Source organism: Chiloscyllium plagiosum, unplaced genomic scaffold, assembly GCF_037043375.1.
Source record: "Chiloscyllium plagiosum isolate Xiang-an unplaced genomic scaffold, Cpla_swu_hap1 HiC_scaffold_4, whole genome shotgun sequence".
Taxonomy (NCBI): domain Eukaryota; kingdom Metazoa; phylum Chordata; class Chondrichthyes; order Orectolobiformes; family Hemiscylliidae; genus Chiloscyllium; species Chiloscyllium plagiosum.
Window position 1 is genome coordinate 28,546,778 of NW_028270142.1, and position 25,885 is coordinate 28,572,662.

The window sequence follows — 25,885 nt, forward strand, 5'->3', positions numbered from 1 at the left end:
GCTGGATGTGAGGATGCATAGTCCAGGTAGCTGTGGGAGTCAGTGGGTTCATACTGAATATTGATGACCAGCCTATCACCAGAAATGGAAACAGAGGTATCAAGGAAGGGAAGGGAAGAGTCAGAAATAGACCATGTGAAGGTGGGAACAGGATGGAAATTGAAAGTTTAATTGATAAACATTTCCAATTCTGGACAAAACAGGAAAACAACTCAAGGATATCGTCGATAAGTGGGAGAAAAAGTTGTGGGTTGTGGCCGGAATAGGACTGGAACAAGGAATGTTCCATGTATTTCACAAAGAAACAAACATAACTGGGGCCGGTGTGAGTACCTCTGCCCACCAATTTGATCTGAATAAAGTGAGAGAAGTTAAAAGAGAAATTGTTCAGGGTGAAGATAAGCTCATGCAGGCGGAGGAAGGTGGTGGTGCACGGGAATGGTTCAGGCCTTTTTTCCAGGAAGCCAGAGAGCCAGCCCTGAGACCATCCTAATGGAGGATGGATGTGTAATGCGGCTGCATGTCCATGGTAAAGAGAAGGCGACTGGAGCCCACAAACTGGAAACTCTGAATCACAGATGTGAGTGGGAAGGGACTGGACAATGGGAGAAAAAGAATAGTTGACATAGCAAGAGATGAGTCCAGTGGGGCAGGAGCAGATGGAAACAATGAGTCTGCCCAAGCAGCCCAGTTTGTGCATTTCAGGAAGGAGGTAGAAGCAAGCTGTGTAGGGTTGGGAGACTATGAGCTTGAAGGTGGTGAAGGTGGGGGGGGGGGGGCGGGGCGGGGTTGGAGATCACTGGATGAAATGAGGTTAGTGACTGTGGTGGACACGGGATCCTGATATTTCATGGTGGGGTCATGGTCTGCCTTCTGAGGTATTTGAGAGCTAGGGTTCAGCCTCCGCAATGTACACATCAGGCTGCCAGATAACAACAGCATCACCCTTGTCGGCAGGCTCAATTACAGAGTCAGGTTTGATCTGAGAGCACAGAGTGCAGTCAGTTCATAGGGAGATTGGTTGATGGAGAGAAATTGAAGCGACCAGTATAACTTCGACAGTTCTCAATGAACAGGTTGAATGCAAGCAAAAGGCCACAGGGAAGGGGTATAGGTGGAGGGAGAGTTTTAGAGGTGGGTGAAGGATGGATAGAGCACTCTTGTCCAAAGAAATAAGCACGGAGGTGTAGGCAACGGAAGGAGAGTACAATGTCATATCATGCCTGAAATTCATTAATGTGATAAAAGATTTTCTTTGGACTCTGTATACTGAGATAGCTACTTTTCATGGATTAAGGCCACAATAAATACACAATTAAATAACAATAAAAGAAAGAAATGTTGCAAACTCGAAACAAAAACAGAAAGTGCTGGAGAAACACAGCTGGCTTGGCAAATTCTGTAGACAGAGAAACAGAGTTAACATTTCAGGAGTCCAGGAACCCTTTGTCAAAATGGAAAGCAACTGGGAAACGGTGTTTTTTACACTGATGGCAGGGGGTGAGGTTGAGGAGAAGGAGGAACAGAATACATGGATTTGTTGCTGAGAGAGAGAGGACACAAACAGAGAGATTGCTGATGATAAGCCAAGAGTGTGAATAATTTGGAGTAAGTGCTAACAAGAATTGTGAATAGTTGAAAGTGGGTGGGCTGTGCAGGGAGCAACCCATTCACAACTGGGCCTAGCATGTACGGGTAGGTAATGAGCATGGGGGAGGAAATTGCTAAACACATCATTAAGTCCTGAGAGCTGTAAGATATCCAGGCGGATGAAGAGGTAAAGTTCCTCCAGATTGGGTTGAGCTTCACTGGAACACTGCGACATACCTGAGAGGGAAACGTTGGCATGGAAATACAATAGTGTGTTCAAATGGCAAGCAACTAGTAGCTTGACGTAGTCCTTAGGGACCAAGCACAGATTTCATACAAAGCGATCACCAGTCTATATTTCATCACCCCAATGTAGAGGTGACCACATTCTGAGTAGCAAATATTGTAGACTAGATTGAATGAAGGTGCAGGTAAATTTCTGCTTCACATGCAAGGCAGAACCTTTGATACTGAGAGGGAGGAGGTAAACAGGCAGGAGTTGTATCTTCTACAATTGCATGGAAAGATGGCAGGGGTGGTACAGTGTAAGGTGGTGTTGGGAGTGAAGGAGGAGTGGACTAGGAATCCTTTCAGAATGCTGACAAGAGGGGGAAGGAAATAGATGTCTGGTGGTGGTGAAAATGGCAGCTTATGATACTTTGGATGTGGAGGCTGTTGGAGTGGAAGGTGATGACCAGGGAAACACTACCATTGTTGTGAAGGGCAGGAAACAGGTCAGAATGGTGTAGGGCCCTGTCAACCATGATGGTGTGAAATCATCCATTGAGGAAAAAGGTGGACATTTCTGAGGACTCCTGCAGAAGGTGGCATCATAACAGATGCAACAGTGACAGAGAAACCAGAGAATGGAATGGAGTCATCATAGGAAACATGGTGTAGGGATAAACAGTCAAAGTAACTGTGAGCGTTAGTGAATGAATATTGGTGGGCAGCCTATCCCCAGAAATGGAAATAGAGGTGTCGAGGAAGAGAAGGGAAGAGTCAGAGGTGGAAAGGTGAAGATGAGAGCTGGATGGAAATTGAAAGCAAAATTGATAATCTTTTCCAATTCTGGGTGAGAGAAGTAAGCAAAGTTGAACTTCGGGTCTTGATGCATTAAAACACAGCCAGACATAGATTTGAATTACAGTAAAATATTTTTTCAATAAAGGTAATGGGTTTCACTGACCTTGTCTCTTTGATTATACCTTAGATGGAAACAAAAGCTACTTACAGGAAATTATGTGCAATGGGAATCACGTCTTGTCAGGTTCAATATCAGCTTTATCTTATCAGATGTTACACGGCAGAAAATGTTTACATTGAGTGTTTAGACATCAGATCCAGAGATTGATTGATCAACAAATCTGAACATGTGTCACCTGGTCTGGCATAAGAAATAGTCATATAACAATTGATAAAAGAATTGTCTCCATGACAATGTGTGTCTACTCAGTTTTAATTTAGTATATCTGAGGGATTTGTAGTGACTTTTCATTTGATGATTAATTTTGCTCCTTATTGTTATGGCTGAAATAATATCAACCAAAGGTATGCACATATAAAAGTTCTAAAATACTCAGTTTTAATTCCCACATGTACACTTAATGTAGAATGCTTTTTGTAATAGTATAAATACCATTTTGTATCACTGTTAGCAAATAATGATTAACAGTAAGATTGCTGATGCCAACTTTGATGCTGTGCTGTCACTTCCTATTTCTTCTCTCCTATACTATCACATATTTATTCAAAGCCTGTGCAGCAGCTTTGTGTACACATCATGAATGTTGGCTTCTTTCAGGCCATGTAGTAGAGCCTCCACAGTATCCAAGCGAAGGTTCGCAATTTTCCAATGTTTCAGAAGTCGGAAGGTTTGAACCTGGCCTGTATTCGTCCACCTAGCACCTTGCAGATGTTGTGTACTTATCTTCTTCCCAGGTAGATTAGCCAACAGCACTCTCAACTGCTTCAGTGTCAGTTTCTGACGAGCGATAAATTTAAAGACTGCCTGATCACAGAGTGCAATTTCTAAGGGAAATAAGATAACAAAAGGATTATGTTATTGCTCAATTTCATGGTTGAAACTTCAGTCACACAAAGCTGTGTTCACCACTTTACCATTCTGCAATGGATCTTCAGCTTCTATTAGCTTGACAAAGAATAAAAAGAAAGATCCAAGTTTGACTTCTTGTTAAAATAACATTGCAGGAAAAGTTATTTTTTCAGACCACAGTTTACACATTTCAGTTAGCTCACAAAAAAAATCCTATAGTGGACACCACAGTCAACTTGAAAATCCACAGACAACATCACATTTGATAGAAGTCAAGTGTAAGTGAACTCTTTGAGCATAATCACTTCTGTGCATCATTTACACCCAGGAAGACGGGGAGACGTGAAAATGTGGCTCAATTAGAATCATATATATCTACAACACAGCAAGAGGCCTTTCAGTCCATCAACTTCGCACCAGTCAAAACCAGTCAGCTATTCTAACACATTTTCTAACACTTGGTCCATAGCCTTGCATGCCTTTGGCAGTGGAAGTGCACATCTGAATACTTCTTAGGTGTCATGAGAGTTTCTGCCTCTACCAGGCCTAGAGGTAATGATTTCCAGATTCCCACCACATTCAGGGTGAAAAACATTTCCTCACAGCTCGTCCACACCTTCTGGCCCTTACCTTAAATTTATGTCTGTGTCAAGGGGGAAGGTTAGATGGATTAGATTGAGGAATTAAGTGACAGGTGATGAAGTAGACTGTGCTGAAGACCTGAACAATACTTCAGGCTTGGGCTGGTAAGCAGCAATTAACGTTTCAGCCTTGTATGTGCCATGCACAAATAAAACAAGTGAGAATAAAACATTTTGCCTTGACAATGGTAATACCATCACTACCAACATCAAGAGGCTACCATTGACATGAAACTGAATAGACAAGCTATATAAACACTGCGATCATAAGTGTAGGTCAGAGTTGGGAATTCTGCAGTGACTGCCCTCTTGACTCTTCAAAGGCTGTCCACCATCTCCAAGTACATTGTCTAACCAGAAGTGTCACCTCCTTTATATTGATAGCACAATAAATTGTTTCAGGGCAATGACTTGAAAGAAATTCTAGGATTTGCATATTAATCAATCAAAACCTTCACTTTAAGAGTCATCATGAGTTGTGTGACCCTTTGATCTTTTTCTTGTAAATTCTGTGTCTAAGGTCTTCCTCTCTCACTAGCACCTGATGAAGGAACAGCACTGTGAAAGCTAGTGTTTTCAAATAAACCTATTGGACTATAATCTAGTGTTGTGTGACAGGACCTAAGGCAGACTGCTATATTCTCCACTTGCCCAGATGAGTGCAGTTCCAACTACACAAGAAATTGACATCCTCCAGCAAAAAAGGAGTCACTTTGTATGCCACTGCAGCAAACATCTTTAATGTTCACTCCCCCCAGCCTCAATGAACAGTGGCAGTAGTGTGGACTATCAAGGGACAGGAAAAGAAATTATCAACCCCAGTACTGCTCCTGGTCTTCCTCCCCAGCCCCCAACCTGAGCACAGTGGAGCCCCTAGAGCCCCAGGGCCTGATGTATGCCCCCTGTTCCAGGCCCTGGTACTCGACACAGGATGCCCAAAATACTTCAAAAGGTTCCTTAGAGAGCAACTTCCAAACCTGTGACTTCCAACATCTAAAAGGAATGGGGCTGCAAATACATGGACATACTACCACCTGTAAGTGCACATCAAAGCCACTCATCGTCCAGGTTAGAAATATATTGCTGTTCCTTCAGTGTTGCTGATTCTAGATTCAATATATTCCTTGTTAACAGCACTTTTGGTATACCTACACCAAATGGGCTGCAGTGGATCAAGAAGGCAGCTCACTACCATTTTGTCAAGGATAATTAACCACAGAAAATAAATCCGCCTCCCAGGAGGACCAGTTCCACCACAGAACACACCAGATGGCCTCCTTCTTTAGAGACCGCAATTTCCCTTCCCACATGGTTAAAGATGCCCTCCAACGCATCTTGTCCACATCCTGCACCTCCACCCTCAAACCCCACCCCTCCAACCATAACAAGGACAGAACATCCCTGGTGCTCATCTTCCACCCCACCCTTTGCATAAACCAAATCATCCGCCGACATTTCCGCCACCTCCAAACGGACCCCACCAACCAGGGATATATTTCCCTCCCCACCCCTTTCCGTCTTCCGCAAAGACCGTCCCCTTCGTGACTACCTGGTCAGGTCCACGCCCCCCAACAACCCACCCTCCCGTCCTGGCACCTTCCCCTGCCACCACAGGAATTGCAAAACCTGCACCCACACCTCCTTCCTCACTTCCATCCAAGGCCCCAAAGGAGCCTTCCACATCCATCAAAGTTTTACCTGCACATCCACCATTATCATTTATTGTTTCCGTTGCTCCCAATGCGGTTTCCTCTACATTGGGGAGACTGGACGCCTCCTAGCAGAGCGCTTTAGGGAACATCTCTAGGACACCCGCACCAATCAACCACACCGCCCCGTGGCCCAACATTTCAACTCCCCCTCCCACTCAGCCAAGGACATGGAGATCTTGGGCCTCCTCCACCGCCGCTCCCTCACCACCAGACGCCTGGAGGAAGAACGCCTCATCTTCCGCCTCAGAACACTTCAACCCCAGGGCATCAATGTAGACTTCACCAGTTTCCTCATTTCCCCTTCCCCCACCTCACCCCAGTTCCAAACTTCCAGCTCAGCACTGTCCCCATGACTTGTCCTACCTGCCTATCTTCCTTTCCACCTATCCACTCCACCCTCCTCTCTGACCTATCACCTTCATCCCCTCCCCCACTCACCTATTGTACTCTATGCTACTTTCTCCCCACCCCCACCCTCCTCTCATTTATCTCTCCACCCTTCAGGCTCTCTGCCTGTATTCCTGATGAAGGACTTTTGCCCGAAACGTCGATTTTACTGCTCTTTGGATGCTGCCTGACCTGCTGTGCTTTTCCAGCATCACTCTAATCTAAACTCTGGTTTCCAGCATCTGCAGTCATTGTTTTTACTACAGACAATAAATGCTGACCTAACCAGCAATGCTTACGTCCCACAAATTTTTAAACTGCAGTGTGTTAAAGATTGAGTTAATGAATTTTTGAGTCTTTTTGGACTATTACACTTTTCTGACAAAACAAAAATTGCAGGCCCTATTTGACTACTCATCCTAATACAAATGTAGCTCTCCAATCTTTTCTGCTAGAAAATCAAATGTTCTGCTCACATATCGAATAATTTGCATTTTCTGTAAGTAGTCTGCATTATAGTGGTCTTGCAAATTTACTCACAAAACTTAAATTTTGTTGACCATGTCACAAACCTCATGTTTGACAGGTTGGTTTTATATTAAATGGATGTCTTAACTTGGTATTCAAGTCAGCCATTAACTCTTTAATAAGCTTCTTCAGAATAAATGGAGATTCAAACTAATTGTCAATATTTCTAATCATGATACTTTTCAGAAGTTGAAATGTTACAAAATGTTGTTTTATATACACCTCTGGAGACAAGTATGTTTACCTTTCTTTGAAAATGGGTCAGAACATCCTGAGTTTGATGCTTCACTGCTCCGACATGGCTCACACACATTATCTTGAAATGCATTTCCTCGGAGAACCTGTTTCAAGCCAAGTGCAGTGCAATTTGTGTGCTTTTGACAGGATTGGCTGGCAGAGCTATTAATTGAGAAAAAGCCCCTTGGACACTTCATGCACTCTGTATTGACATATGGAGTTCCTAGAAAGAAATTGGAAAGTCGTAATGTACAGACAAAACAAGCCACAATTTCTTCAATTACTGATTTATTTAAGCAGTATTAATACAACAAGATAAATAGTCTGTAGCATTAGAGGTTTCTTATCAATTAATTAATCTAATGAGCAATTCTATCGAAACTTTTTTTTTCAGCTAGGGTGGTTAGAGTTTCCCACCATGGCTGTTAAGAATGACATAGATGCATTTAAAGGGGAGCTAAAAGGGGCTCATGTGGTACAGTGGTAGTATTCCTACCTCTGAGATGGGAGGTCTATTTGTCTAAATTAGCCCATCAATTAAAACATTCAAATGGGTTGAAAATTTAATCACATTATGTTCAGACTTACATACTAGGGGCTGGCAAACAACATTATGCTATTGTGTTACGATTACGGATAGAAATTTCTCAGGCTGTCGCAGGCTGGTGTAAGCTAAAGTTGTGTGAGAAAGTTCTGGAAACTGATATAGAGGAGGATCCCAAATGATCCCATCTTCCTCTGACTTTCCCTGAGGTGGCTTTGAAGATGAAATGCAATCAGGGAGTCAGTGAGGTTTTTAAGAAACCAACCAGAAGTTGCTTTAGCTCTAAATCTGAGCTTTTTCAAGCACTGTACCTGCTTCCTGACCTGTCAGTAATTCACCAAAATGTGGGCAGTGTGAAACCAGCTTTACTGGTCAAACTGACAGGTTTTTAACAGCTCCGCTGAAGATCTGAAGCATCCGTCAGGAGGGAGGCTACTGCTCAGAGGGTGCCCTGTATTGCTTACTAACTGACTGCCAACTTCTTGGAAGGCATTTCCTCTGCCTCGCACCTTCCGCACTTTGGTGTGCACTTCCCTGCTGTCAGCTTTTAATGTGCTGAGGGTGAAGAGCAAATGAGTTAGACAGAGAGAGCCAGCTGGAAAGAGGCAATAAGGGATAGGTAACAAATGCTAGCCAAGCCAGAGGCAGCACATCCCACAAAAGAATGAAAGATAGCCCCTCAGCATCCACTACATGAGAGCCAAGAATCAGCCATCACTGCTCTGCTCTCTATTCCAGTGGTTGCCTTTGCCTCAAAAATCAAAATCCTGGTGAGCTTTCCATACCCATGCTCTTTCATTAGAAATCCCTCTTAGATGGTGATCCCTCTTAGATGGTGATCCTACTGTTGTTAATTGGAAACAGAGCTCAGTGGTGAATTTTAATGGGTTTGCTCTGGAATGTTGGGTTCAAGCTCCAAATATGATTCCGTCATTGTGGGACAGACTCTCAATTTTCCTCTTCCACCTCCTCTTCCTGCTACACCAGGGAATCTTTCTGGTTTCAGCTGAGTCATAGGCTGCTCCAAATGCTCCTCTCTGACATGAGATGCCTGTGGCAGATGGCCTGTAGGTTTTGGAAACAGCCATGGCCCTACCTGCCCCTGTAGGCCCATGGTTGTTTCCAAAATGCCCCTGCGGGCTTATTCATCAGGGCAGGAAACAACATGTGTGGTTCTGTACAGTGTTTGGGGAGAGGCAAAAGATGAGAACTGGGAATGCCTTGAGAAGAATCCCCATTGCCTTGCATCAATTGTTTCATCCTGCCTCTCATGGTATGTATGCTGTTCTCTGCTAATGAAGAGCCAGAGAGCCCTCAGCAGCATGGCATTGACCTTCCAAGATGTCGCATTGTTCCATCCTGTGTAAAGTCTTAGTCAGAGCATGCAGACTATTGCCTGGGCCAGCATCCTCTCAATGACCCATCACAGCTGATTCCCCATGCTGGTTGCCAGCTCACATGTGATGCAGTCCTCCCCAGGTTACCTATCTATTAAGCAGGATCCACCAATATGATTGTGTATCTGGTGGAGAATGCAAATGAGTCGTGTGATAGTGAATGCTCAGAGTGCCTGACATCATCTGAGGATTCCACAGGTTAACCCAAGACCATTTCCTCTGCCACCTTTAAGAATCTACGAGAGAGGAAGAACTCAAGCTAGTGTTGATATTCAGACAACAACAATCTCAACACTGTGTATATCATGACACTTTAGTTAGTGGTGACATCAATTCGACCTGTGTGACAGGTCAGTGCCAAGTGGCAGTGCATCTTCCAGTGCTATCACGAGCTCTCTGAGTCATCACCATCTCTCCATCACTGATGCAAAATTTCTTTGCTGCTCTGTTCATTTCCAGTGCATCCTCCTCTAATGCAATCCAAGTAGCAATGGTTGCATGTCCAGCTCAGGCTTTCCCTGGAGTCATCAGCTCTTCTCCTTTAATGAGAGAAGGAAAAGTGCTATGAGTGCAAGAAGTGAAAATGATGGAATGAGTACATTTGTGGATGGTCATCATGTGGGATGGCTGTGAGAGATTATTCGGTGAGCTTGAATGTTGCTGGCTCAGATGGAGATTCGAGAAGATTGCAGGAGACAAAAACTAAAACATAGAACTGCCAGGTAGATTTGCCAGAGGAGTTCTGAGCAGGAGGTCAGAGAGTGAGGGACTGGAAATAATATCTTACCAACCTTTCCTGACCTAATAAGATGATTAAACATTTTGGTGTTGATTCACAGCCTCTGCAAATTCCAAGTTAGTCTGCTTCATTTCTGGGTTGATCCCTTGTTCTCTTTCTCCAGGATTGATGACAACCATTCTGCCCCTCACCACATCCAATATGACTTCCAGAGAAGAGTCAGAGTGTCAGTCTTCCTAAATTTTCCATCTATCTTCTTCGCTCGATGCACTGGTCTAATCAGTTAAAATGCCACTGTTAAAAATAACACTGGCCAACAACTTCTAATGGAGTTGAATGAGGATGTGGGCCTGGTAAAGGTGGAAGAGGGGAGACGGAACTTATCTTGTTAAGGACAACTCATCCCTTCTGAGTCATAGTGTGTTGCGATAGTGTAATCTTGATGGTAGTCATGACAATCTTGTGTGATCCAGAATATTTCTATCTCAGTTGGGAAAATATGCATGGCAGCAATCTATATTTTAACCAGCAATTTAAAAAAAGCTAAGGAATTGAATATTTTACATAGTATAATTCCGAATACTAATACACAGCTTACCAAGCCTCTTTACACCAAATCCTGGTGGGCATTTATAGTGCTTTAGACAAAACTCAAATTCAAAGTAGTGACCTTCAACACATTCACAGACACGGTTGTGAGTGCTGTTGCATTCATTTTTAACATATTGATATTCTTTGCAAAACACATTGCAATACTGGCATTCATCCAAGTAATTCCAATATTCTGTATAATGTGAATCAGGACAAAGTGCACATTCTGTCCTCTTTTCTGCATTGCAGTGCTTCTTTCTGTAGGTACCAGGAGGGCATTGCTCACATATGTGATACTGAGACAATTCATCATCCCAATGCTGGTAGACAGGGACGAGGAAGGATTCCATTTGTGCGTGATCAATCGGCTGTGTTACCAGTGGAACGGATGAAAAGGATATAATGGAAAGCTGAAAAGTAAAGCAAAGTGTTAAGTTTCATCATGTTAAATGTTCTACTGAACAGATCATACAGTGTATTCAGCTATATGTTCTCTCCTCTCTTTATTCTGAGATACAGCCTATATTGCTCTGGAGTTACACACGTTAATGTGAAACCACATCTGCTTGGCATTTTGGGACCTGCCCCCGAAATTAATTTGGTTACTCATTGGATACTGATGAGATTGCACTCAAGTGTAATGGATATGCAGTGAAACAAGCTATAAGTTGTTGCTTGCTATGTGGTGCAAAGTGTGTGATTTATTTATACATAAATATTTTAGAGTTTAGACTTTAAACCAGTGGCACATGGTTTTTTTATCCATGTGTATGAGTTAGTTTAATGATTAACTTGTTAGTATTTCCGGTCTTTTTTTTTGTAAAAAAAATGAGAGAGTCTTCCTTGAATGATGTTGTGAACTTGTTTGCAGTGAGACAGCTTTATGAGAAGACAGAGTAAATTGAACAGCATTTGCTTACTATCAATTAGGAAGATCAGAAACTTTTTTTTTGCTTAGGGGTAAAATATAGAACTTGGAAAGCCTTTGGTTTCAGTTTGCAGAAGTCCTGGTTGAAGTTAGATGAACAAAACATTTATACCCAGAGAAAGGAGATAATTCAGAATATAGGTAAAGAGTAAGGTTGCCTCAGTGTAAGGATTTTAGTTTGTTAACTCTGGTCCACACCCCCCACCAGCCCACACCCCACTCCTGGCACCTTCCCCTGCCACACCTACACCACTCCCATCACCTCCACCCAAGGCCCCAAGGGATCCTTCCACATCCATCAGAGATTCACCTGCACCTCTCCCAATGTTATCTATTGCATCCGTTGCACCCAGTGTGGTCTCCTCTACATCGGAGAGACAGGACGCCTTCTTGCGGATTTCTTCAGAAAACATCACCAACCCCACTGCCCCGTGGCTGAACACTTCAACTCCCCCTCTCACTCCATCAAGGTCATGCAGGTCCTGGGCCTCCTCCACCACCAAACCGTTACTACCTGACACCTGGAGGAGGAACACCTCATAATCCACCTTGGGACCCTGCAAACACACGGGATAAATGTGGATTTCAACAGCTTCCTCATTTCCCCTCCCCCCACATTATCCCAGTCCCAAGCCTCCAACTCGGCACCGCCCTCCAGACCCGTTCATCACTGGCCCCTCCGATCTATCACCTTCTCCCTCACCTTCATCCACCTATCGTTTGCCAGCTAACTCCCCCCAACCCCACCCCCCTCCCATTTATCTCTCAGACACCCGGCTCACAAGCCTCATTCCTGATGAAGGGCTTATGCCCGAAATGTCGATTCTCCTGCTCCTCAGATGCTGCCTGACCTGCTGTGCTTTTCCAGCAACACACGTTCGACTCTGATCTCTAGCATCTGCAGTCCTCACTTTCTCCCCACAATGGTCTGGTTAGAACCTTGAAGTAGCTTTTAAAGCTGAGCAAGTCTAAACTTAGTTGTGTAAAAACTCAAGAAAGGGACTACTGAATTTTCAAGACCAAAAATTGAAAGAAAATGTTAAAGTCAAGAAAGAAACAGTCATCAAATCTATAACTGTGATAGAGAAGGGAACACTCTCTGGTCTTTGAGTATTGTAAGGAGAAGCTGCTGAGATATAGAGAACATTGAATTTTACTGTGTGTGTATTAAAATCTTTCAAATTGTTATATATAAACAGCTTGGTTTATTCTTCTTTATCTTTTCTTTTACATTATAAATTTCTGTTTTATTGTTAAAACCAGAGCTGTAGCAATTTGTGCTTGTTTTCCAGTGAAAGACAACCTCGTGAATTTAAAGATAATTTGATATAGCAAAGCAAATTATAGTCTGTGATCTGATTTGTCCAGTAATAACATAGTAGGAATGAGAACACAATGAATACGTGCATACTATTATTTATATATGTCTGATGGGCTGAACTACAGAAAGGTGCACTGTCTTCCTTAGAAATGTATCTCAGCAAGAAAAAGAGAACATCAATAAGTAAATGAAACAAGTTTTGGCCTACCCATGGAAAATGTGGTGTTCTCATGAACTGAACACTGATACTTCAAAACCAACTGGATGTTTTTGTGCCAGAAACCTACTGACTTATTTTCCGATATCATTACATGTCCTGAGTTGAATCAAAAATACCAGAAGTTTCAAATCAATTTGGTGACTCTTGTGGGTTAAGTCCCAGGTAGACATTTGAACAAATAATGTGATAAGTTTTAATAATATGAGTGCTCATATGAACTAAGACAATTAAAGATGTTCATAAACATACAAAGTGAGAATGTTGATGTTTGAACCTCAAAGCAATGAAACACAAAATGGTCTATTTTGATAGCAGGAATAACAAAGCCATGTAATTCTTGGAAAATAACAGCCTAAGTAAGGTACATGCAGCCAAGCAATCCAGTGTTAATTTTTTTTATTTTAATTGACCTACAGGATATGGGCTTTGCTGGCTGGCCCACATTTATTGCTCAACCTTGGTTTCCCACAAAAAGCTGTTGGGTGAGCTGCTTTCTTAAACCACAGCAGTCCATATGTGTAGATTAACCCACAAAGTTCCAGGATTTTAACTCAGTGGCAGTGAAGGAATGGTGATTTTATTTTCAAGCCAGAATGGTGAGTGGCTTGGACCAGAACTTGCAGGTGGTGGTATGTATCTGCTGTACTTGTCCTTCTTGATCGTAGTGGTCATCGGGCTTGGAAGGTGCTGTCCAAGGACCTTTGGAGAATTTCTGCAGTGCATCTTATTGATGGTACATGCTGTTACTACTGCATATTGGTGATTGTGGGAGTGTATGTTTGTGGATGTAGTCCTGGACTTTGTCAAATTACTTGAATGTTGTTGAAGCTGCATTCATCCAGGCAAGTGGGGAATATTCCATCACACTCCTGAGTTGTCCCTTGTAGATAATGGACAGTCTTTGGAGCGGTCAGGAAATGAGTTCCTTTCTACAAGATTCCTAGCCTCTGATCTACTGTTGTAGCCACTTTATTTGTATGACTAGTTCAGTTCTGTTTCTAGTCAATGGTGTGGGATATAAATGAATTAATGTTATTTCTGCAAGTATAAATTCTGATACAGAATAGGAATGAGAAAATACATATTCAGCAAAAAGAAAGCATGAGACATGAATACAGAACAATGGTGGATATATGGGCAAACAGAAAAGCATCTGTTTCCCCTCCTCAAGACACAGGAACTAACCCTAATCAAAGAGGTCAAAGTGGCCTCTGGATGGAAATAGATGCTGATAGAAGAAAAGATATGCCTAATCAATAATCTACAATAGACTGACATCAAACACCCTTATGGGAGTCAGAGATAAGAGTTTGTCACGGACAAGACAGGATAAACAGAAGTTGTGGGATCAGTCTTAAGGAAATCTGTGACGTAAGCGAAGCAGGGAACAAACAATGGAATAAGGAAAAATATGGGGATTCAAACTGTATAAATTTTGAGAGTTTGTTGGATTTGGTGTGCATTTTGTCATTACCTTACCAGGTAATTAGACAAAGCACCCATCTATAGGTGTACAAATAAATGGCTGATCAGAAATTAGTCTCGGACTGAAATTATTAAAGTGAGTGAGCTTTTGTTTCTCACAATTGGGGGCTTGTCCGGGATTTTCTTCCATCACCGGGGGGAGTGGCTGGCCTTGAACACTGGGAAGACGCGTCCCGTTCCCCATTGAGGAACGGTCTCGTGTCCCGGTTTGGTCTGCTCCCTTGGGTGACTGATGTGAATCCTATAAGAGAGACATCTGAATCAGACAGTGATAGGAGCTCGATAGAAAATACGGTGACAAAAGGGGCCAGGCAACTCTGTGCACAGACCAAGGTAAGAAAACTGACTTTTAAGTATTGCCTTGGTGGCCGGGATTGAGTTTTAGTAGTTAATAAGGGACTAACGAAGGAACTCAATATGGCTTGCGCTTTGGGTAAGGAAAAAGCCTCCGGGGAAACTAAGTAAGGACACGGCAATGGAAATGGAGGCGGGGTCCCTTACAACATTCCTCCGGAAAGTCCTTTGGGCAGGATGTTGTGGAAATTGGCAAAATAATACTTGTACAAGGGAGAAAGATGATTAAATATTGTTGCTTTGTATGGACTAAGGACTCCATTCTTCGTCCCGCTGTCTTCTGGCCAAAGTACAGATCGGACGAAGACTGGGTTTGTGAATATCTGAGTTTATATGTCCATGTGCGAGAGAGCGAGAGAGAGAGAGAATGAAAAGAGCTGTACAGCTGGTAGGAAGTTTAACCCTTTGTGATTTGGTTTGAGTGAACATTTGTTTGTTGGTGATTGAATGTTTGTGTTTTATTCCCTGGAGCTTGTGTTCCAGGACTGTTTTCAATCTGATTTTGTTATGGAAACTTAACATGATTTCTTTTAAGGTTAAGGATTCTATTGAGATTAAAAAAAAAGGAATGATAACTCCTGTTCTTTTTACAGATCATGACTGCCTTACTATCAGTTTCTAACTAATCTCTTTTATCTTTACATAACAGTGATTTATGGAGGACAGTTGAAGTTTCAGTTCAACATTAGATTGTGGTAAAAGCAAAATTCTATGGTTAATATCTGTGACCTTGGATTCAGCCATTGTTCATGCATTGGAAGTTGTTTTTTAAAAAAAAAACTTGAGTAGACAAATTCTTTTAAGGCAAGCTCAGATTATTTTACGACCTATAGTATTGTAATTGAGCAATGATTGGTCAGGACTATTTAAGGAAACTAATTCTGGATCTAAATTAAATGACTAAAACTGGGTAATTACAGTGAATTGCAAAATTGGGAACTGTATGCATTTTGCATTTTGACTATTAAATACTGAAGAAATGAACGTAAATATATATAAATATATTTATAAGTTAGGAACAGGCTTTGAAGGTTAGTCAAGCATGAATTGATGAATTGGTGTTTGAAGTTATGGGGAGCTAGAAATATTGCAATATTTCTTTGAAAAAAAGAAAAAGGGGAAAAACGTAACGACTTATCCCCTTCGGGAGGTACCCATAGGGGACAAAGAGATTGGGTTTGTAAGTGCCCCCCCTCACCAGTGGGGAGGTCAGAACATTTAAAAAGGAAATGAAGGTCCTGGTTGAGGATCCGGTGGGATTGTCTGAACAAATTGATCAATTTTTGGGGCCCAGTCTGTATACCTGGGCTGAATTAATGTCTATTTTGAATATATTATTTACTGGGGAGGAAAGGGGACTTATACGAGGAACTGCCATTAAAATATGGGACAGGGAACACCCGATTGGAGATGGGGATGCTGGACAGGGAGAGGTGAAGTTTCCCCTCAGAGACCCCAGTGGGAAAACCAAAACCCAGAGCATAGAGAAGAAATGAGGGAATTGAAAGACCTGATTCTAAAAGGAATAAGAGAGGCAGTTCCGAAGTCACAGAATTTGATTAAAGCCTTTGAAATTAGACAGGAGAAAGATGAGACTCCCTCAGCTTTCTTGCAAAGATTAAGGGACTCAATGCGGAAATACTCTGGAATGAACCCTGAGGTCCCAGTGGCACAGGGTCTTTTGAAAGTACATTTTGTGACAAGAGCATGGCCAGACATACAGAGAAAGATACAGAAGATAGAAGGATGGAGTGAAAAACCATTAGATGAATTGTTCAGAGAGGCACAGAAAGTGTTTGTAAAGAGGGAGGATGAGAGACAAAAACAGAAGGTGAAAATGATGGTAGCTACGGTTGATGAGGTAATTAAGAGGAGAATGGAACCAATAGTGGGCAACCGGAGTGGCAGGAGGCAGCATGCAGGACAGAGAGGAAAGGGGAGAGGGAGAGGACAAGGGGGAACAATTGATAGAGGGTTTGAGCGACAGGGGCAGAGATGGAAGTCGCTACAGGCAGGATGCTATTATTGTGGAAAGATAGGGCATTTTAAGCGGGAGTATCCTGATCTACAAAGGGAAGAAAAGGCAATTCCGCTTATGAATTATGATGAAGAATAGGGGTGTCAGGGGTTCCTGCCCTCAGGGGCCCACCAGGAACCCTTGATAAACTTGAAGGTGGGACCCTGTAGGGAAGAGGTAGTCTCCCTAGTAGATACGGGGCAGCACGGTCATTGCTGAATTTTAAACCAAAGAAAGTAGAAATGTTAACACGGTCAATTACTGTTTCGGGGGTAAAAGGGAAGGATTTACTGTTCCACTATTTGAACCTATGATGATAGAAGGTCCTAAAGGTAGGGTTACAGGGGAACTGCTGTATATCCCTGATATAGGAAGTAACTTACTGGGGAGAGACCTAATTATCCTTTTAGGACTGGAGATTGGAATTCAGGAAAAAGAATTAGTTGTACAACTGGCGATGTTGACAGAGGATGCAGAGAGAAAGATAGACCCTATTGTATGGGCTAGAGAAGGGAATCGTGGAAAACTACAGATCCCTCCCCTGTTAATAAATTTAAAACGGAAAGGGGACTTTGTCTGTGAATGACAATACCCTATTTCCATAGAAGGTAAACGAGGACTGCAGCCAGTAATTGAGGGACTGATTAGAGATGGACTATTGGAGCCATGTATGTCTCCTTATAATACCCCAATTCTACCAGTGCAGAAATCTGATGGAACTTATCGATTGGTGCAGGATTTGAGAACATTAAATCGGATAGTGCAGGTCAGGCACCCAGTGGTACCAAACCCCTATATGTTGTCAAGTAAGATCCCTCATGATCACAAATGGTTTAGTGTGATAGATTTAAAGGATGCCTTTTGGGCTTGTCCCTTGGCGGAGGAAAGATTTGGGACTATCCCCTTATGAAATTTTATTTGGATTACCTTATTTGGGAACGCAGGGAGAATTGCCAATTCCTGAAACTAAAGATTTGTTTTTAAAAAAGTATATACTGGGCTTGTCCTCCTCTTTATCTTTCCTCAGAAAACAGGATCTATTGGCACAGACTCCGCCCCTTGAATTTGCTGTTCATCCCATCCGGCCAGGAGATTGGGTCTTAATAAAATCATGGACAGAGACTAAGCTGCAGCCAGACTGGGAAGGGCCGTACCAGGCTCTTTTGACTACCGAAACGGCAATAAGGATGGCGGAAAAAGGCTGGACTCATTACATTCGGATCAAAGGGCCAGTGGACCCTCCAGTTGAGGAAGAAGTCTGGACAGCCGAATCAACGCAAGACCCGCTGAAACTCAGACTAAAGAGACTTTGAGTAATTGACTATACAGTGGCGACGCGAGCGCGGGATTATTTCTGTAAGATTGTATATTAAGCCTTTTTGTGTTTTAGCATAATGATCAGAATACTGGGAATGCTTAGAGTTATGATGCTAGTCCTCTTGGTATTGGGATTTTGTCACATATCATTTTCATATGTATTATTAATGGTTCCTGAGTCTGATAATCCACAAGTAATAGACACTGATATATGTAGCTTAGTAAATTGTGGGAATGTAGCTAATCAGAGACAATACCGCAACTCAGAGATACATCTTAAGTCCTATGGGGATGGCCTCGGGGATGGTACCTGGTATAATGGTCTTGTCACAATACACCGGGCCCCCTTTCGACCAGCACCGATTGTCCCGATAAAAAGTGTAACCCCATATATTTAACGATAAGGAAAACCACATGGCACGAAGCAGTTTTGGGAGGTGGCACTTATGAGGTACAATTAAATGAAACATTTGGGATTGAAATGAAAGCAAATGGGAAGGAGTTTGTGGGCTGTTGTTTTCGAATTAGCATAGGACAGGGAAAAATGGGTAGAATTACTGGGTAATGAGATACAACCTTTCACCCCTCCCAATGATCCTAAATTATAGAGGTAAAGGATTTGAAACAGACCATCGAGATAGAGACTGGGTACGGGGATGCAAATGCCTGGGTTGAATGAGTAAAGTATACTGTAAAAGGTCTGAACAAAAGCAATTGCTATGCATGTGCCTCCAGTAGCCAGGGGCCCAGGTGGTTCCCTTTCCGCTCGGGTGGAAGCGAGACAGGAAGGGCATGAAATGTATGATAGCCCTGTATCAGGATGAGACTGCATGGAATGATAGAAATTGTACCTCCCTATCTCTGATGTTCCCTCCCTTGGAGGAGAAAGATGCAAAAGTTCCCCCCACATTTTCCGCCGCAGTTGGAAATCACATGTCATGTGTGTGCAGGCGAGGTACGAGTCGGTCGAGAGATTTGGGGGAGCTGAAATTATGTACAGAGATTAAGAATGTTACCGAAACTGAGAAGGGAGGGAACTACTCAGCATTAAAGGTTCCCCGAGCGGATCTGTGGTGGTACTGTGGAGGAAAAATATTGAGACCCACCCTACCTCCGGATTGGAAAGGGATAGGCGCAATTGTACAATTGGCAATTCCATTTACCCTGGCATTTGAGAAGGAAAAGATAGTAGAGAAAAAGGGAAGGGGTAAGAGATTACTGTTAGATACTTCTTTTGATAACAGGATTTATCTTGATTCGGTAGGTGTTCCTAAGGGAGTACCTGATGAATTCAAGGCTCGTAACCAGATTGCAGCAGGCTTTGAGTCAGCTCTCTTTTGGTGGGTAACAATTAATAAAAATGTAGACTGGATAAATTACATTTTTATAATCAACAGCGATTTATAAATTATACAAGAGAGGCGGTTAAAGGAATATCAGAACAGCTTGATGCGACAAGTAGGATGGCATGGGAAAACAGAATAGCCCTTGATATAATTTTAGCAGAGAAAGGGGGTGGTGGTTTCTATCCTTACTTCCCTGATAGTAGTAGTCGGGGTATTGGTGGCCATTGGCTGTTGTGTCATACCCTGTATACGAGGGCTCACCCAGAGGCTGATTGAAACAGCCGTGGTGAAATGAATACCCCTGAGGGGAATCAGACAGAGGAACTTTATCAACTAAATAATAAGGAGATGAGTGAGACTAAGATGGATGAAATCTCTGAAATGATGCTTGCGAATTTTGGGAACAATATTTAAAAAAAAAAGAGACAAAAATGCAGAAGATAACAGATAGTAATGAAAAGAAAAAGGGGAAATTGTGGGATATAAATGAATTAATGTTATTTCTGCAAGTATAAATTCTGATACAGAATAGGAATGAGAAAATACATATTCAGCAAAAAGAAAGCATGAGACATGAATACAGAACAATGGTGGATATATGGGCAAACAGGAAAGCATCTGTTTCCCCTCCTCAAGACACAGGAACTAACCCTAATCAAAGAGGTCAAAGTGGCCTCTGGATGGAAATAGATGCTGATAGAAGAAAAGATATGCCTAATCAATAATCTACAATAGACTGACATCAAACACCCTTATGGGAGTCAGAGATAAGAGTTTGTCACGGACAAGACAGGATAAACAGAAGTTGTGGGATCAGTCTTAAGGAAACCTGTGACGTAAGCGAAGCAGGGAACAAACAATGGAATAAGGAAAAATATGGGGATTCAAACTGTATAAATTTTGAGAGTTTGTTGGATTTGGTGTGCATTTTGTCATTACCTTACCAGGTAATTAGACAAAGCACCCATCTATAGGTGTACAAATAAATGGCTGATCAGAAATTAGTCTCGGACTGAAATTATTAAAGTGAGTGAGCTTTTGTTTCTCACAATGGTAACCCCTGAATATTGGTAGTGGGGAGTTTCGATCAATAATCATTAAAAGTAACAATGCAGATTAGTGAGGTAATAAAATACACATAAAACTCACTGTTAATTTCTGAAGAAATAAAACTGAAAACCTGAGAAGTTATGCTAAAATTATATTCAGAACCCTAATTAGACCATAGTAGAACTTAAAATTTGGGCACCACTTACAGCTGAGTTTGTAGAAGTGGTTAGTGTTGCTATTTAAAGTTGCTGAAGTCTACAGAGAGTGGTGTGGAGTGAGCTGAAGGCCTTAATTCTGACTTCAGAGTTTCTGCTCAGTCTGCTTGCTTACAGTCATGGGTAAAGTCTCTGTTAGCCAGCAGTATGATAGGGCCGATGAGTACAGGCAACACAAAAGAGGAGGAAGAGGAGGGCTCTCAACAGGAGGCCATCTATTCCCAGAATCTTTAGGAAATAGTTCTGTTACCTCAGTGAGGAACAATGCATCAGAAATTTCCACTTGGCAAAGAGGTGCTCATTGAAATCTGCCACTGGTGCAGGCAGACATGCAGTTTGAGGGCCAAGTGAGAATGGCATTGTCAGTGATTGAGAAGGCCATAACCATGGATTTCTATGTCTCGGCTTCTTCTCAAATTGGAGCAAATAATATTAGTAAGATCTCCCAGTTCACCACTTATTGTAGCATAAGGAAGTTACAGTGGCTACGTATGCAAAATGAGATAATTATTTTTTATCTTGCCAAAGAGAAGCAGAAGAAATCATCACCTGGCTCACAGCAGAAGAGGCTTCCCGTGATGTACAAGACGACCATCTTTAATTCTGTTCCCTCCACGTTGTGTTGATGTGTCTCCACACATCAATGTCAATGATAGCAGTCGTGGTGCCTTTATACTGTGGTAGGCAACTGTAGCACCTGCATTTGTGGCACCCTGTCAAACTACTGGGTGGCTACTGAGTGATGTGGATGATTGTCTAACCACCCACCTCATGACTCTGCTGTACTCCCACATGTACATGTAAGAAAAGCCTCAGGGCAGTATTTTATCCTCTTGGAAGTGGCAAGAATGATGACAAAGTTGGTTATTTTAATTGGGCGGGAGTCTAACAGTCTGATTCTTGAGGTCATAACATCTTGCCTGATTGAGTCCTCACACCTTAGATGCAAGTTCGGAATCTGACCATCATGTGTCAAAAAGCTTATTACCATGCACTGTATCGCATGAATGGGCCAAATCACTGTATCATCAGTATACTCCCAACCATTCTCAAGAAACCCAATGCCACAAAAGCCAACCTTGTAAAACACAGCGAGTACCTGTTGACTTATCCTATCAGTATCTGTTACAGCTCACAGAATGGGTGCATCAGCCACAGAGCTTCTCTTTACATGGAGCCAGCTCTTCTGAACAAAGTGAGTTTGTAGAAGTGGTTGGTGTTGCTACTTAAAGTTGCTAAGTCTACAGAGAGTGGTGTGGAGTGGGCTGAAGGCCTTAATTCTGACCTCATGGTTAATGGCCATGTTCTTCACAGACCCTTCATCCATACAACTCAGCAACAGCAAAGCACCAGCTTCACAACATCATCAGGTTTGCCCAGCTCAACACAACATCAGAGCTTCAAGTGTGTACTTTGGAGCTGAAACAGTGCCAGGACTCCCAGTGGTGGAGCAGGCTATTTTACGTTGACCATGTGCCAACCACCTGGTGCATCTGTACATGATTTTCAGTGTTGCCATTGAACTATCCATCATTTCCCTCTTAGTTTGTCTGTGACCACAAAAGGTCTTTACATGCAAGCAGCCCTTGTATCTTTTGTTTGTATGAAGAATCCTGCAATGTTTAAACTCAGCAGGTCATACAATGAGCTTGCTCTTCCTCACTCACTCACTCTCAGGGTCCCGTTCCCAGGACACAACATCTCACAGCTGTTTCCGGGATCAAGTAGTGCAAGCTTCTCTCTACACAGGCTCAACAACAAATCAATCCTCCTCTTGACTACATTCAATAAATCAATGGACCAAATTAGATTTGACAACCCCCAAACCTTTATGTCCTTATTTTAGCTGCATTTTAGCACAGAAAGGATTCTTGTGTAAGTTTCGCAGCAAGCAGCCTATGTGTATAATCTGGCTTATAGTGCAGAAGAAGTGGCTGCAGCTTGTGGTCATGGGAAACAATGAGGAATAAATATATCAGACAGACCCGGGGTGGATGGCTCCTTGTATAACAATGATGCCATATCAGTGTCAGAGCTGCAGGATGTGCCAGCAGTTTATAAAGCCGCGTGTGCTTCATGGAAATGGTGAGGTGTGAAAGCCAAAGGACAGAAGGGTTTAGTGGGCGTGGGTATTTCCAGACAGTCAGAGGGTATCATTACAATCAAACGGTTGGACCATTTCCTGTCCAGGAAATAGACCATGATCAGTCAGGTGCTTGGGCCGGGGATCCGTGCCCTCATGGGCCTCCCACTTTTATTCCAGGCTACTGACTGCCTTTGGAACACATGCCTGATGTTTCTGTGCCTATCTCTGCAGGTTGAGCACATCAGCTATGGCTGAGAATAGGGGCATAGCTTCTAAATGGCTCTGAGCAGGTACCTGGACTCATCAGTCCTCTAAGAGCCAGTCACCTCGACTGTTTCTTCCTCAACCAGCCGTGTAGATATGTCAGTGACTGGTCAGCAGATTGTATCCCCAAGTCTAATCCAGGTACAGTACCCACTGAGGTGAAACTCTCTATGTTAATGGAGAGTGCAGGTGAATGCTGGTGCAACCTCTAAGAGTTTGCAAGCTTATTCCTCAGAGTAGAGTAGTCACTGAGAGGTTCTCGCTCCAGGATGCCACTAGTAACTGCTTAAGTGAAGAGGTGGAATTAGTACGCAAAGATGGATAAAAGCTTGTGCAGATTAAAAAATGAGTTAGTGCTAGTAATGATTGTAGGTAAGAAGTACAGCACAATGGAATTTACTGGGATGGTTGCTGTCTCGCCATCAGCACATGAGCCATCCAGCTTAACTCTCCTGCTCAGGAGTGAGGAGTCTGATGTCCACCAGAACCTCATCCTGGATCATTCAGCCTGATTGTCTTCAATATTTTCTGCACTGTGGTTGAATGAGGTAGGTGCAAGAGCAGTTAGTTAGCATGTATGAGTTGGAGAAGCAGTAAGGTGTCCACAGTGAGTGAGTAGGAAGCACAAAGGGCAATAAATATTCATATTTGTAAAAGGTGGATTGGACATGAGTAGACATGACGTATATGATGGTGAGGGTTATGACTATCACCTTTGGTGAGATGCATGAGGCCGCAGTTTTTTTTTTAAGATTAGATTACTTTACAGTGTGGAAACAGGCCCTTCGGCCCAACAAGTTCACACCGACCCGCCGAAGCGCACCCACCCAGACCCATTCCCCTACATTTACCCCTGCACCTAACACTACAGGCAATTTAGCGTGGCCAATTCACCTAATCTGCACATTTTTGGAGTGTTGGAGGAAACCGGAGCACGCGGAGGAAACCCACGCAGACACGGGGAGAATGTGCAAACTCCACACAGTCAGTCGCCTGAGGCGGGAATTGAACCCGGGTCTCTGGCGCTGTGAGGCAGCAGTGCTAACCACTGTGCCACCGTGCCGCCCATGGTTGTGCAGTGCAGTGACAGAGTTAGACTGAGCATTGGCTTTTTGGGGGTGAGGTAACAGAGAGAAGATGGAGCCATTTAGCCTTGCAGAGTACAGGAGATCATTGACCTTCTTTCTGCACTGCTGTGTACTTTTCCTCCAAGTAACGTGGCTGAGCTTGTGCACAGCACCTCCAATGGTCCATGCAGGGGAATTGGCAACAGCACTCAGATTTCAGCATTGAATTCCAGTTCCAGGGGGCTGCACAACTGGTAAGGAAGTTAGAGAGAATAGTGGTGCAGGATGTCGATCTTTAGAGTGAATACAGCACGGATCCATGCTGCTATCTGTGGCCAGGTTGCCACATCTAATAGGATGGCCTGTTGTTGCAGGCATCCAGGAAGAGAATTGAACATCTCTCCATCTCTTTGTCCACCGGCACTTTGAGAACTTCCTTTGTGAAGCAGGAAGTGAGCTTATTTTCCTTCTGTGCTATGGGTTGAGACAGTGTGAGGGGTAGCTCCCATCTGATAGCAAGTGGAGCCTAGTTGGATTCTAAACATGGTGCCAGAGCTTAGAAAGCCAGAGGTTTCCAGCAGGGATCAGCACTTCCACGTCATCTTACTGCCCAACATGCCTGTCACCTTGTTTGCATAAAGAATGAAAGGAGAAGATGTGACTGTGTGTGAGAGAGACAGAAAAAACACACTATGGGCTATGACACAAATGATGCCATCAAACTTGCTCATTGCCATTCTTTAACATCACTGGGAAAATGTCCACCAGTGCTGTCACTTAAAATGTGATCAATACAATCATTTGGGTGTGTAAAGAACAGGCAGAATTCAACACTGACCTCCAAAATGAGTTTGGAAGTCAGGGCCATTTAACTGGGCGAAGACCCAGTCATCTTTTCACTCTGACCATTTTCAGTCCCGTGATTGGTTTACCTGCCTTGGCATCAATTGAGACCCATAACTGAAAAATTACTTAAGCATTTCAACTCACTTGCATTGGTGTACAACCAGCAGCAGACAGAGCAGTTGCCGATAGGAAATCAAAAAGAAAGGAACTGTCTGATTGAGGGGGCCAGGAGTAAGAGTGGTTGTCTGTTGTAAGTTAAACCCTGTCCCAATCTTCTGATCCATCTGCACCTCTACACCTCATCCTTCTGGCAGTGAAACCCTCACTGCAACCCCCATCCCACCTTCACTGACCTGTGGCCTGTATCCCTTGCTGACCCTAGGTCTCTGGCAGATGCACTGCTGACAGCTACGCTTACTCCCTCAGTGGTACTGATGGCAAAGTAGAGCCACCAATCTCTGGTTGGTAGTCGGTTTTCTTGGAGGAAGGATAAGGTAAGTGCTGAGGAAGAAGAATGGAGTAGTAGGAGGAGGTAGAAGAGGAACAGAAGAAAAGGAGAAGGCAACCAACACATTGCCTTTCTGGCTGGCTTTCCTTAACCCGTTCACCTTACTGAAATATCAGAGAATACAATTCAAATTCTGTGTTCACTTGTAATTGCACGCCTTACTCTCTATCTGTTAATGATTATCACAAAACTAATTAAACCTGCCACAGAAACAAATATTTTATACCAAATTTATAATTCAATAATATTCCATAGAAAAGTCAATTAATTGCCCTTTTACGTTCCATTGATGCTGGTCTTCCTTATGCCTTTCCTTTAGTCCCATTGCTCCTACTCAATGCTAATCCAATGGCTGCAGCCTGTCTACTGGAAGGCTACTGACCCTTGAAGGCAATTAAGGTTTACTGTACAATGTGCAAAAAAATATCACCATGACAAA

The 25,885-nt window shown here is 42.9% G+C and overlaps 1 protein-coding gene and 1 long non-coding RNA gene across 2 annotated transcripts in view; one reads left to right on the top strand and one right to left on the bottom strand.

The window, feature by feature from the left end:
• LOC148150099 (uncharacterized) overlaps positions 1-18,160 on the top strand; it is a 40,807-nt gene extending 22,647 nt beyond the window's left edge. The window contains exon 3 of the long non-coding RNA XR_015756918.1: positions 17,775-18,160. This is a non-coding gene — a long non-coding RNA (uncharacterized LOC148150099). The remainder of the gene's footprint in view (positions 1-17,774) is intronic.
• Positions 2,690-25,885, bottom strand: part of LOC122549335 (tumor necrosis factor receptor superfamily member 11B-like) — a 42,241-nt gene continuing 19,045 nt past the window's right edge. Inside the window, exons 2-4 of the mRNA XM_043688982.2 lie at positions 10,430-10,832; positions 7,159-7,374; positions 2,690-3,621 (exon numbers count right to left, since the gene is read on the bottom strand). Of these exons, the coding sequence (XP_043544917.1) occupies positions 3,341-3,621; positions 7,159-7,374; positions 10,430-10,832 (900 nt within the window). The 3' untranslated portion in view covers positions 2,690-3,340. The remainder of the gene's footprint in view (positions 3,622-7,158; positions 7,375-10,429; positions 10,833-25,885) is intronic.